Raw genomic sequence first — 13,727 nt, forward strand, 5'->3', positions numbered from 1 at the left:
TAAAAAGTCCATTCAAAATACATTACCTATAAGGTGAATGGATGAGTAACAGAAGCAGCAAGAGAATTTTTTAATATGACTTTTTGAGAGTTTGAGAGACTAGTAGAAATTACAAGTTACCTGTTTTTCAACAAACTACCTTTTAAAACCTAACATGTCTGTTACATAATGGGGAGCTGAGTTCAAGCTCAGTATTTTCTTTTCCTTTAACCTCCTACAGTGTTAAGAAGAGGAATATCAGGAATAAAAAGTAGAAAATATATTTTTAACATTTATTATTATCTAAATTATTTGTTCTTTGTCAAATGCTTTCTCTTTAATTATAAAATACCATCTATTTGACATATATTATTAGATACAACTAATACCTATAATTGTAATTAGCATCAAGTATTGACCTTATCATGGGCTATAATATTGGTAGGATGGGAATTCCATCATTCAACCTCCATCTGAAGCTCAGCACCCTGAACAGTTGAGTGGAAATTTGGAAATTCACTTTCTAAGAGAGTGCAAGGAAGGTGGGTTAAGAGATATCCAAATTAATTCTCAAAGATTTTTAGAGGTGGTACTTTTTTACTTTCTGGAGTTGTAAGATACAGAAATTACTAGATAAATAAATTCTCAAGTTAATCAACTACTACATGTAACCTTTTTAACCTTCTGGTGTTTCCATAGGTGATTCTATTTTTATATACATTACAAACACCAAAGAAATCTGTTTGATGAAGCTAGCAGGAACAAGAAAGAACCCCAGGATATCTGAGAAAAGAGAAGTCCTACTCTGAGTTATTTTAATCATCAGATAATAGTTAAGCACTTAAGCACTACCTGGGCACATCCCTTGATGAATAATAAAGATATAGGCCCACATCACCCCTTCTCCAAAAAGAAAATTGTTTCACATCAACTATATTCTACAGATAATTACTAAATATAGTAATTTAGTATAGATTGCCTTTTGGAGTACTATAAATGCATCTGCAGCTATATGCCTAGTATTAATCCATCAAATATTTCTATATAAGTGTCTGATTTCAAATTGGTTGCTTGCCCCCATTTTTATAAAGTAATGTCTTCTGCATGTGTTTTGAGTCTGAGAGCTATGTGTGTTGTATGATAAATACTATATGTCCAATAATGAGGTCTCTGTGTGTATTTCTTTTATGAGTCAGGTATTATACCAGGTTCATGCAGCTCACATGGAATAGAGGATAATTACACAAAAGTGGTAGCATAAAACAGAGGTGTGGACCAGGGAAGGGGAAACTAATGACAATGGAATTCAGATCTGTGTTGGGAGAAAAGGTGAGCTCTGTGTTGGTAATTTTGAAATCCACAAACTTGAGAGTTGGGTGTAAGGATATGGGTCATCAGGAATGACCCACGTACTCCTAATGTAAGGGGAGAGTCATTCCTAAATGGTGCAGGCTTCTAGAATCATCCAGTAGAAAGGATCTTGAACAGGCAAATTATCCATTTGAGGGAAAAGGCATTCATATTCTTAAGCACATTTTCAAACCAATCGCTAAAAAAGAGATTTGTGGATTAAGACAGCCATATAATTTAAAATACACTTTGAAACAAGTACAGTTGATAGTACACTGGGACAACAGGCTCAAACAGGGACTGTTCCAGGGAAATGAAAAGCATGGTCACCTTATTTCTGGAAGGAAGTGTCCGAAGCTTTTTATGAGGTGAGGGTAGGAGGGTTGACCTCGGTACAAAAAACGGACGCGCAAAGACGCTTCCTGTATTCTTTGTGAACGGGAAGTCAGCATGAGCAAAGAATAATGACTTCTTGGATGTATTACCCCATTGTGCTGTCAAGGTGGATATTGGTGGGGGGAAGAGAAGGGGAGGAGGGGGAGGAGGAAGGGGAGAGGGGAGGGGAAAGGAACGGAAAGAGGAAGGGGAGGACAAGGGAGGGTGAGGATGGAAAGCGGGGGAGAAGGAGAAAACTACAGTAACAAGAAGAACAAGAGAAGGAGGCAGGGAGAGGGGTAGGGAGATGAGCGAACGGGGTGGGTGGGATTATGAACACCAGGGGCAATAGATGAGACCTTACTACATGTCTGACATGGTGTCTCACCAGCCTGATTAATAAGGCCATGATCTCTGAGGGACCCTGAGAGACAAGGCAGCGCTAGGTGAGAAGAGAGTGAGCCCTGTTGGAGAGCAATGTCGTCTGGTTCTCTGGGAACGCGACTCCCTGGGTCCCCCCGTGACACCCTGTGTCCCAGAGTTGTCTGGAGGCAGTGCGTAGGGACTGCACCCAGATCACCCTGGGCCTCTGATGGGGTGCAGAAAGCAGGACCCTAACGCAATCGTTCCACTCTCAAACCAGCTCCACACCTCCGTCCGATCAGACTGACTCTTCTCCGCGGCCCCGCCCCCGGCCTCAGGCTCCGCCCCGGTCCCGCCCAGTTCTGCCTCCAGTCCCGTCCCTCTTCCCAGTCCAGACCTTAAATTCCCAGGTCCTCTGCACTTCCAGAGGGTCGCACTGCCAACGCGTGTCTCCACCGACTCCCGGCGTGGCCGCTTGCGCGTGCGCGCGCGCTGGTCCTGGGGCCCGGTCCCCCTGTGACCGGCACTTGGTACTGGCGGGCGGTTGGCATCCTCCGTAGCTATAGCTGGGGGCGGGCTTTTCAAATTTCTTTGAGGAGAGTGGCGACGGCTGCGACCGTTGGCGCTGGAGATGGAGGGGCAGACGCAGTGGGAGCGCGAGCTCGGCCAGGCGGGGCTTTCGGCCCAGCAGGTGAGAGGGAGGTGGCTTCGCCTGGCCGCCCTGTCAGGTGTTCGGGGAAGCCTCACTCCGCACCCGAACTCAGGCGCGGCCAGAAACAAGGGGATGGACTCGGAGACGCACTCTTGGGCCTCCAGAGGGCTTGGGCAAATGCACCCGCGGATTCCGCGGAATAAACTGAGGCCTGGAATGGGGAAGCGATGCCGGGCCCCGCCGCTCATTTCCGGCTCGCCTGTGTGCCGCCTTCCCCGGGCTTAGAGGTACGCGGTTTTGCAAGTGTAGGTGATGCAGGGGGAGTGGGTCCCGGGATTTCCGAGAAAGCCACCAAGGCCAATGGGGACAGGTGGCTTAGTACTAGATTTGATAATGCAAAGCACAGTTCTTGGGGCGATGTCTATATACAGCATGAAATGTTGAGAGGGACGCGGAGTGGGGAAGCGGACTGCAACCTCAGAACTTTAGAAAAAGTTGAAGGGAGTGAGCTCTTCCGCAAATATAGTAACTAGAATGGTAGGGAGATGACGCTTGGAATTGGATTAAAGTTTGGTGTTTGCTTTTTAACTGTGTAGAATATGCGTTATGTTGATCTACTTAATGAAAACCGACATTATTTCTTGGCAACATCTGTAGTTAATGTTGTATTATACTTCTCACTCTTAACCATAATTTTAAGATTTTAAAACTGTCTCAGCTGGATCTAGACTTCCATTTTAATCTCCACTGTCTTTTACCTACTTTTAAAGTACAGTAGTTTAAACCATATGAAATTAGCAGTTTTGTAAGTCAAAATCGTTAGATTATTTGCAGTTTAATGTGGCGCAACCTAACACCTTTGCTTAGAAGCCTATACACTGTTTAGTACATACAACATTGTTAGAAAGTTTTCAAAAAATACTGTGAGAAATAAAGCCAGTCATTAAGAGTTATTGTGCAAAAGAAATCCAATACCTTTATTAGTAATTTGTGCTGTTTTGACAGTGTTTTCAAAAGTTTCAAAGATTTTGTTGCAGAGTACTTCTTGTTATGTACTTTGGCTGTCTTGATTGTTTTGTATACCATCTTCATTTGTTGAAAGTTGCCAAACTGTTGAGGATTATGCATGTCTCATAGGTGTTGGTTTATTAGCTGTGTGCTGCAGTAATATTTAGGAATGGTATGGAAGAGAAAACAGAGATGATAAGGTCATGAAAGAAATTTGGCTTCATGAAATGAAAATAAATATTTAAATATTAAATAATACATAAAGGCTGTGTTTTTATATATGTGGGAGAGTACTATGCTTAGCTATTTCTCAGCATTGTAAAAACAAAGTAATAGAAAAGTGAAATTGCTTTTGTTTGGATCTTTGAGAAAAATCATAAAATAGTAGTAGGTTTTAAACTAACAAGAATATGGAGCCAATAAGAGAATGTTATATTTAATTTTTATTTGGTGTATTTTTATGTGAATGAAACAGCCATATAATTAGGATAAGACCAGTGCTTTTGAGGAAATCAGTACCAAATACTTCTGCCCAACTCTTACTCCTCACAGCAAAGAAAGTTGATTTTGGAGTCAGATTAAAGTCAAACCGAACTTTGCTTGTGCAGTTTTGAATAAATCACCGTCCTTATCTAAGTTTAATTTCCACAGTTATATAATGGCTATAATGCTTATCTCAGAAAGTTATTGGTATTTGAGAATCTTAAATGTTTAAGCTCTTAAAAAAGATCTTAAAATTAAAATAAAATTTGAGATATAATACCTCATTGCAGGAAAAATGTATGGTATCTCCCCTGCCAGGTAAGTATTCTTCCATTTTTGACATTGGTAAATATCATCATTGAGTGCTCAGTGTGTGTCCTCATTACATGATCATTATTCTCTTTGGGCGTGGGACTAGACTTCAGTTCCTTCCTAGCAGCACGTTTACCCTTATTATCTAAGTCCTTTGGCTGGGCTCCATCAACCCTTTCTTGGATAAGCTAGTCAGTATTGCTAGTTAGGTTCATTTCTGCATGTAAAGAGTAGCTGAATATATAATAAAGCAAGTTGCATGGAAAACAAAACCGGCCAAAACAATAGCCTTTTTAATTATTAACTCAAACTACATTGAAAAGCTGTGCATAAACTTACCGGTTTATCCTGTTTATGTCCTCCCTCTCAGATCCACTTAACTCACACTGTCTTGAGATCTTCCTCAGCAAGGAAGGTAGGGTTATAGTTTACTACATGTGTTAACTGGGGTGGGTAAAGGGCCAGAAAGTAACTGTTTTGCATGCCCTGCTGTCATCCCCTCATCCCCCTACTAGTGATCAACTCAGGACCTTGCATTTGCGAGGCAGGTGCAGCGCCACTGAACTACATCCCCGGCTGCTGTTTCTCTTGAAATTACTCTGTCACTGTAGCTTGAAAGTAGTCAGACAATAGAGTGGATGTGCTCTAATGCAACTGGATAAAAAAAATAGGTGCTGTTAGGTCATAGTTTGCTAATGCCTGTTCTAAAGGATAAAATTCTAATAGTAATGTCTGCTGACTATCTCATTTTCTAAATGAATATTAACTTCATTTTCACATAAATTTTTTAAAACTCTGACTTTATATTCCCCTTTTCCACTATTTCCTCAGCCTCTGATTTTATGGAGTCTTTTAATAAGTTAGGGGGAGAAGACAGTCTTCATTTACTGGATGCAAATCCTAAGCCCGGACTGGTTCATTAATGTGGCTGCGGCCACCTGCTGGTTCCTCAAGGTTGTTGCACCTTTGGAGATTGGGGTAGAATTTTCAGTAATCCAACAGTATTTCTTTATCCTGAACACTGAATCACTAGAAAAATTGAAAAAGAAACAAAAGAAAGAAGATAAAAATGCAAAAAACTTATGTCCCACCTTCAGAGATGCTAATTAGTTGGGAGTAAAGGATTTAGGTACTTTCCAAAGGCCCGTCCTCTCTGGTTCATGTGGTTCTTAGGTGTTTCTAAGCCTGCATTGAGAAGCACTGAACTACTTCAACTTGTTGCCTCATTTCTGCATTTAAAAAGCTAAGTTGAATTTAATGGCACCAGATGGTATTTATTTATATTTGAGTTGTGGGGTGAAGCTATGTATCCAGCTTCAAGTTGCTCCCTGCTTGCACTCTCCAACACTAACCAGTCTGTCAGAGTTTATTTCTTTAGACATATGGGTCACATAGATAATTCTTCTAATTAATTGCTAATTTCGTTAAAGAAGAATTTACTTCAGGGCTGACAAGTTATAAAAAGATGAAATGGAGTTGAAATTCAATCGTGTAAAGAAGGAAACCAGCAAATGACTACATTTATATAGTACGTACACTAGTTTTGAGTTGCATCACTACAAGAGAAGGTTTTAATGTGGTGATTATGTGATGTAATTATAGAAGGGAATTAAACAGATCTGTTTTCTGCATGTGACTAGTACGGTTGATTGATTTGGATAGCCAAGTTAAATGATCTACTATTTTTTTTTTGAGAGAAATAATCTTTATAGACTATTAGCTTCCAATTTCTATCTTTTTTAAAATTGACTTTAATATCTGGAGCTTTCTTAGATTTCATTCACATTTTACAATGTGTATTTTGATACATTAGACGTAATAGTGTTTTAATTTTTATCTAGAGAAGCCAGGATGGTCACTTAATGTTTAGAAATAGACAATAGTCTATGTTTGTAGTAAAAAAGAGTATCTCTATGATTAATAAATTTTACAAAGTGATGGAATAAAGTCAAAACTGTACATTCAGTTTGTAGAATTTGAATGCTAAAAATGAAATATAGAATCAGGCCATTGCAAGATAATTAAATAGAATGAAAGACTTTTAGGTTTAAAACACTTGGTAATTTCTTGATGACTTTTAAAATGAAAATAAGTATGTCCATAACTGTATTCTAAGTGTATGTTCCAGATAACTAAGGCCTCTCACATTTTCTAAGCACAGTGGTTTCACTCTGTCATTTCTGAGGTTTTATTTACACTGCCTATCATGATAAATGGCCTGTTAACTCCTTGGGGCTAAGCCTTGGTTCCTTTCTTCAAAATCTCCTCTTTCAGAAAGGTTTTCCTCAACTACATTTTACCATCCCATGATAAAGTTTATATTGTATATACATGTTGGGTATTACTCACATTAGTTACAGTGTACGTTTCCTAAGGCTATCATAATAAATGACCAACATTGTATGGTTTAGAAAAGGGAATTTTTTCTCTCTCTATAGTTCTGGAGATAAGTGGTCTGAAATCAAGGTAATGGCAGAGCCACATTCCCCCTGGAAGTCCTTGGGAAGAGTCCTTCCTTGCCTTTTCCAGCTTCTGATTGTTGCCGTTAATCCTAGGTGTTCTTTAGCTTGTATATGCATTTTCACATGGCCTTTTTATAAGGCCCTAATTATTGAATTTGAGGCCTACCATAGTCCAGTATGACTTCATATTAATATCATTTGCAGAGCTCTATATCTAGTAAAGGATACATTTTGAGATTGTGGATAGACATGAATTTTGAGGAACACTTTTAAACCTAGTATAGTTAAAATAAGAACATGTAATGTTCTTTGCTTCTGTTCTGTTTATCTAGTAGATTATAAAGACCTCTAATAACAGCAGAAATTAAACTTTTACAAAGAGATTGATTGACTGATTGATTGATTGATTGAGACAAGGTCTTGCTATGTAGTTCAGGCTGACCTTGAACTCACTATGGAGCCCAAGCTGGCCTCGAACTCACGGCATTTCTCCTGCCTCAGCCTCCTGACTGCTGCGATAGCAGGCATGTGCCACCATGCCTGACTGCAAAGAGCTTTTAAAAATAGATCTATTTTAATATGTTATGTGTTTTTTCAAAATAAGATATAAAATGAATGATAGCAATGCATTTTTCATGTTAAATGTAAAAAGACATGTAATTTGGATTTTTGCTACCTTTTAAAAATACTTTTCTGTTTATTTTAGGACTGCAGCATTCAAGAGAAAATAGATTTAGAAATTCGAATTCGAGAAGGAATATGGAAACTCCTTTCCCTGAGCACTCAGAAGGACCAAATTTTACATGCAGTTAAGAATCTCATGGTGTGCAATGCTCGAATAAAGGCTTACACATCCAAGCTACAGAAATTAGAAGAGCAGATTGCAAATCAAACTGGACAATGGTTAGTAGCATAATTTACTTATGACTTTTTTTTGGTACTGGGGATCGAACTTGGGACCTTGGGCTTGCGAGACAGGCGGCGGCCCCACTGAGCTAAATCCCTGGCCCTACCTATGACTTTTAATGTTCCTAAATATTTGCATTTAAGCTTAAGTATAAATGTCAAATCACCAAACCTTTGTAAAAACAAATACACTGAAGTAGCAGCTGGCATCATAAACTTTTTGACAAATGTTTACTCAAATATTTTGAGTAAACTTACTGTAAAGCAGCAACTTTTGTTGGGCAACTTTGTTGTGCTCAATAAGTTACTATGAAATGAATAATGAATGTGGTTAAGAAGCAAGGACCAAGGGAATATTTTAAGGAGAATGGACCAAGGCTGGTAGTTGAATACATAGAAATGTAGATAAAAAATTAATTGCTTAGAGATATACTAATAAAAATATAGTATCTTAAAGTAATAAAAACCTAAAGAAATTAAAATGAGTGGACAGCAAATTTATAAAGATATAAAACCTTATGAATGGAAGAAAACTTAAGAATCTGCTAGCATATCCTTTCATATGATGAACATAAGTTTCAGATGGGCAAGAATCTAATGACAGAAGCTAATGTTAGTTAAGATTTTCTAAGAAACTTGTTTCTATGTTCTCTCTGTTACGCCATAGTCCCTTTTTGAATTAGATCTATGACTTGTGTATGAAATTATATCCTATTCTATTTACGTTGCCAATTCTCTTAGACCTAAGAATTGACCCAGTTTAGTGGCTAGTATAAATAGTGTTATGCCAGTTGATTAGCCTTACTCTGCTACACGTGAGAAGTATTTTGTAGACCTCAGTGGTTGTTGAACTGGTCCCAATATACTTTCATTAAATTCTTAAAAAGAAAGTAAAAATAGCTTAGAGAAGATGTCTGTAAAAATAAAATACATTAATGAGGTCATGATGTGCTAGAGACCTGAGTAAAAGGAACCATATTCATTAAATTGTATTGTAATAGAATAGCTATTTTAATCTCTTTATGTCTCAGTTCCTTCATTATAGTAGGCATGGTAATCTTTACATTTTGAAAATTGAGATTTTGTTTGTGTGTGTATATACACATATCTATATCTATCTACACAGTTCTCATGGAATGGCTTTTACATACTTAGTACTCAACAAATGTCAAATAATTCTCTTATTATGTGCCCTGAGCAATATTAGTGAAATTGCTTCTATATCATAATCTAGGAAAATACTTTTCTCATACGCATACATTAGTTTGAGTTATTGCTTCTCAAAGTGGGCCACATATGTCACTCACAGTACATGATCTGTCAGCAAATATGCAAAGCATTTGAGTAAATATGCCACATCTTAGAGGATAAACTTTTACGATGAAGTATGAGAATTTAGAATGTGATATAGTTTTAGGTTATGTTTTCAGCTTTTATAATGGTATTTTGTCAAGGTCAGGACAGTTACAGAGGAAAAATTTAAGAAGTACTAAAAAAAAAAAAGTACTGGTTTAAGAAAGTATAGAAGTGGGCCTGGGGATTTAGCTCAGTGGTATTGCACCTGCCTGGCAAGCATGAGGTCCTGAGTTCAATTTCTGGTACTGAAAAAAAAAGTGTAAGAGTAAGTATTCAATTATATCTTTTCGCACAGTATCTGGAATATGCTGGGATCCATATCTACTGCCATATTTAATGTTCTTTTAAATATTTATTATGAATTTTGAATTGTCCATGTTCTTAGTATAACTTTTCTGAGGTTGCTGATGAAAAAATGTGAAATAAGCCTAATCTCTGCTAGATTTATGTAGCAAAGATGAGGGGCGGGTGGAATCTTGGATCTTAACTAAAATGTATATCTTCATTTCTTTTTTGTGATTATCTTTTGTAGATGAAAATATCTTTGTTTCCATACACATATTTATATTCACCACTCATGAAAACATTGCTGCCCATAATTATTGAAATTATTTCTAGAATTTAAAAAAAAATATTGAGTATTCTGTATGGATTTTTTGTTTACAACTTCATTTTATAGGTGCAGATAAAACCTGAGGCCACTGATCTAATACAACTGGAAATTTTAGTACTTGCTTTCTTATTACATGAAAATGATGTGAAGATTAATGAATCTTATGATAGTTTAGTTCCTTGAAGAAAATCATGTGAATTATTGCATTTGATTAGTCAGCCTTATGTTTACCAAATATCTATTGCCTGAAGACCACTTACTAAGCATTGTACTAAGGTGTCTATTCACGAAAAACAGATTGTCAACCAAGAACAATATATTCATGTGCAGCAAATATGTTGGCTTTAGAAACTCATAATCTATTTCTTAGTTAATTTAGTCTTTGAGACACAGAAGTGTTCCATTTTATATTTATAAAATAAATAGCATTAATGAGAACAACTCTAGACTGTCTTAAAATTTTATGATAAAATGTTGAAAGTATAGACAATAAGCCTGGACTTTTTCAAAGAAGAATCAAATCAGTATGGAATGATTGGACTGAGGAATGTCCAATAAAGGAAGTGGGTCTGGATCTTGTAGCTTTTGAAGGATGGAGAGTTTAGTGAGTAGGAAAAAGACAACATTCCAAGAAAAAGGAATAGCAAAATGAAAGCTTAGCGTGGACGATGAGCATGAATTATACAAGAGCAGTGGAGAGATGAGTTGATTGAGGCTGAAGATCAAGCCAAAGAAGAAAAGAAAGAGGAAGGGGTACAGAATTTGAGAAAGCCTGGAATGCAAGAGAACTGGTGGGTGTTAATTGACAGCATTTCTTGGTATCAGGAATTGTGCTACAGGGTTCACAAACATCACATTAAAAGCTGATAAAAGTACAAATAAGCATCTTTATGAAAGAATTGGGAACTAGGATTTCAAACCAGTAGATAACTGTTTCAAGGGCACACAGTGCTTGTTTGGCTAAGACATCCATCCAGATAACTTAAAGCTTGTGTTCCTTCTGTCAAAAAAAGTCCCTGGCCTTTTTCCCACTCTGGCTGCCATGGTGAGCTGTTATAGGGCTTAACATTTATCTGTTTATGACTTATCCTTTATCATTTTACCCAGGGAAGAGGCATGATAAAAATGTGTCTCTGGGGGAGGTTATCTGAGTATTAAAGGGTGATGAGAAAAAAATCATTGAAATAATTTTTAGGGTAAATATTTAAGAACAGACCGATGGATCTAATAACAAAATAACTTGATTAGAGAAATGAGGAAATCGCAAGTAGCACATGAATTTCCTTGGGGCTTATCTAATAGATCTTCACTCAAAGTGCTCTCTATCCAGACACAACCATTCTGCTAACACTTTTCAGCTATTTCTCAAAATGATGAGTTATTAAAACCATCAACTAATCTTACTTCATTTTATAGCCTTTTTAAAGATTAGTTTATAAGATTAGTTTCCTGGGGTTCCAGGAAAGAATTAAGCCCTAATGCCCCAAGACATTCTACTTTGTGCATTCACTTAGTTTTTGTATACTAAAATAGTGCTACTTTTGTACCAACCTTGGAAGAATTGCAAACCACTCTGTGGTTTAGATGAGGCACTCCAGTTGAGAAATCAGTGATATTTTTTTAAACTACACGTGCTCTGAGAATATCAACTAGTTATATGTTTCACTGCCATAGTATCCCAATAATACTGTATAACTAAAGCATTGTCCTAGATTGTATGTAAGTATGAAATACCTTCTATTATACTGCCTGTTTTTTATGCCTGAAAAATAAAAAATACTCAGATTTATGTACAATTCAAAGTGAACTCCTACTGATCCAAAAAGGTGACTTTTTCTAGATTGACTAGAAGGTGAGAGACAATCCTTCCTCAATTTAGAGAGTAGAATGGCTTGTTTATAGTAAACTGTTAATTGCTTGTCTTATCTAAACTAGACCACCCCCTCCCTTTTTCCGGCTTATAATAGCTAGGATCTCTCTATTTAAAAGACTACTTCTATCAAACTACTTTCAAAAAGCAGCTAATGCTTGCCAAATACCGAATTTTCTTAGGTCTATTTCTAAACTACTTTCATAGTTCTCCTCCACCCTTCTCTCCCTCTACTAGGGATCGAACCCAGGGCCTTGTGCATGCTAGGCAAACACTTCACCACTGCACAATATCCCCAGCCTTTTTTGAGACAGTCTCCCTAAGCTGCCCAGACTGGCTTTGAACTTGCCATCCTCTTGTATCAGCCTCCCAAATACCTAGGATTACCGGCATGTACCATGGTGCCCAACTTATCTCTCATTTTCTACTTTACATGTTTTTGCAGACAATTGCTTGATCTGTATCCTCAAAACAGTTCTTAAATTTTCTCATCTCCAGAGCCTTTGCTTATATACTAAAGTGCCCTATCTTCCAATCCCACATAGCAGAACCTCTTGTGTTTTGAAGTCATTAACTATTACAACTGAGTTTCCTTGATTTTTCTATTCAGAAAGTGACTGATTTTTTTTCCTTTATGCGCATAGCAAAGACTCAAAAAATGATTACTTGCTTCTTAGTTCTGATAGCATCTGAATTGCTACTAGTGAATCGCTCATTATAATTTACTATAACCTATGAGGTATTAATAAATACATCTTTTCAATTAGATTATCAAGTTTTGGAAACAGGACAATGTCTGGTTCTTATAATGAAAGAAAGATGTTATCACCTTCATTTCATAGGCTCTTGTGTGTATCAGTGCCTGGAGCTTAGGGGCAATTCTTATGTTGGTTCTCTTCTTCCTCTGTGTTCCTTGTGTGCTGAGAACACCTGATAGTTCTGTCCACTTTCAATTTAATATGTGTTTCATAGATAGTAGATAGTTTTGCCCTATCTCCCTTCATGTGTGTAATGAGCAATTGGGGCTGAGAATTAATTTAATAGTTAATTGTATACTAGCTATTCTTTTTTTTTGTCCCTTTTCATATTCTTAGCTTACTCCTGTGTTTTGCTGTCCCAAGCCTCTTTGGTGGTAATGTATTCCCTACTTTGTTCACTTTTTAAATCACCTTTTTATTATGAAATTTTTTGTATATAAAAAATAAAATACTATACAATGAATATCATGAGCATTATCTACCAGATTGGCCAGTTTGCCATATATGTTCCTCCACTCTACTCTCTCTTTTTTTCTGTATACACATGTGCGTGGACACATACACACACACACACACACACACCCCACATGTGAACAATTTTTTGTTGTTGAATCATATGAAAATTAGTTGTAAACAACATGCTATGTAGGCCTTAGTAGTTTGATATATATCTTATAGAAGGAAGAACATTTTTCTACATAATCTAAATATGATTATAAGCAAAATATTAATATTTCATGATAATAATCTACTATTCACTCTATATTCAACTTTACTCAGTTGTTAAAATCTAAGTTTTTTCCCCCTTGAAACCAGAACTCAATCAAAATTCATATAATACATTTGGTTATATCTTTGTTTTCTTTTATTTAATCTTTTTCTAAAAACCTCATCAATCTGGGCATGGTGGCACATACCTATAATCTCAGCAGTTGGGAGGCTGAAGCAGGAGGATCACTGCAAGTTCAAGGCCAGCCTGAACTACATCTTGAGACCCTGTGTCAAAATAAATAAGTAAAAACCCCTTATTAATGCTTTGAGAAATCCAGACTTTTCTTTTTAAAGCTTAAAAAATATTAAAAATTTTATATTCCACATTTGTCAAATTGTTTTCTTATGAACCTTTTCTCATATTCTCTATTTTCTCATATTCTCTGGAAGTTGGGTCTAAAGGTTTGATCAGACTCAGGTTAAACATTTGCAAGAATTTTTCTAGGTAAGGCTGGGTACTGTATATACT

The 13,727-nt window shown here is 36.9% G+C and overlaps 1 protein-coding gene across 6 annotated transcripts in view; it reads left to right on the top strand.

Annotated features, from left to right (window-relative positions):
• The first annotated feature begins 2,455 nt into the window (after window positions 1–2,455).
• Rtkn2 (rhotekin 2) overlaps window positions 2,456–13,727 on the top strand; it is a 73,872-nt gene continuing 62,600 nt past the window's right edge. For 2 of the 6 annotated variants that reach the window (XM_021239170.2, XM_021239173.2), the window contains exons 1-3: window positions 2,488–2,758; window positions 4,893–4,937; window positions 7,691–7,887. In XM_021239170.2, coding sequence (XP_021094829.1) covers window positions 2,699–2,758; window positions 4,893–4,937; window positions 7,691–7,887 — 302 coding nt within the window. In that variant the 5' untranslated portion in view covers window positions 2,488–2,698. The other 4 variants (XM_087184809.1, XM_021239171.2, XM_021239172.2 and 1 more) reach the window with 4 other exon arrangements.

The sequence above is a fragment of the Heterocephalus glaber genome, unplaced genomic scaffold, assembly GCF_053883595.1.
Source record: "Heterocephalus glaber isolate CG9 unplaced genomic scaffold, H.glaber_assembly_v1.0 deba00001497, whole genome shotgun sequence".
NCBI lineage: Eukaryota > Metazoa > Chordata > Mammalia > Rodentia > Bathyergidae > Heterocephalus > Heterocephalus glaber.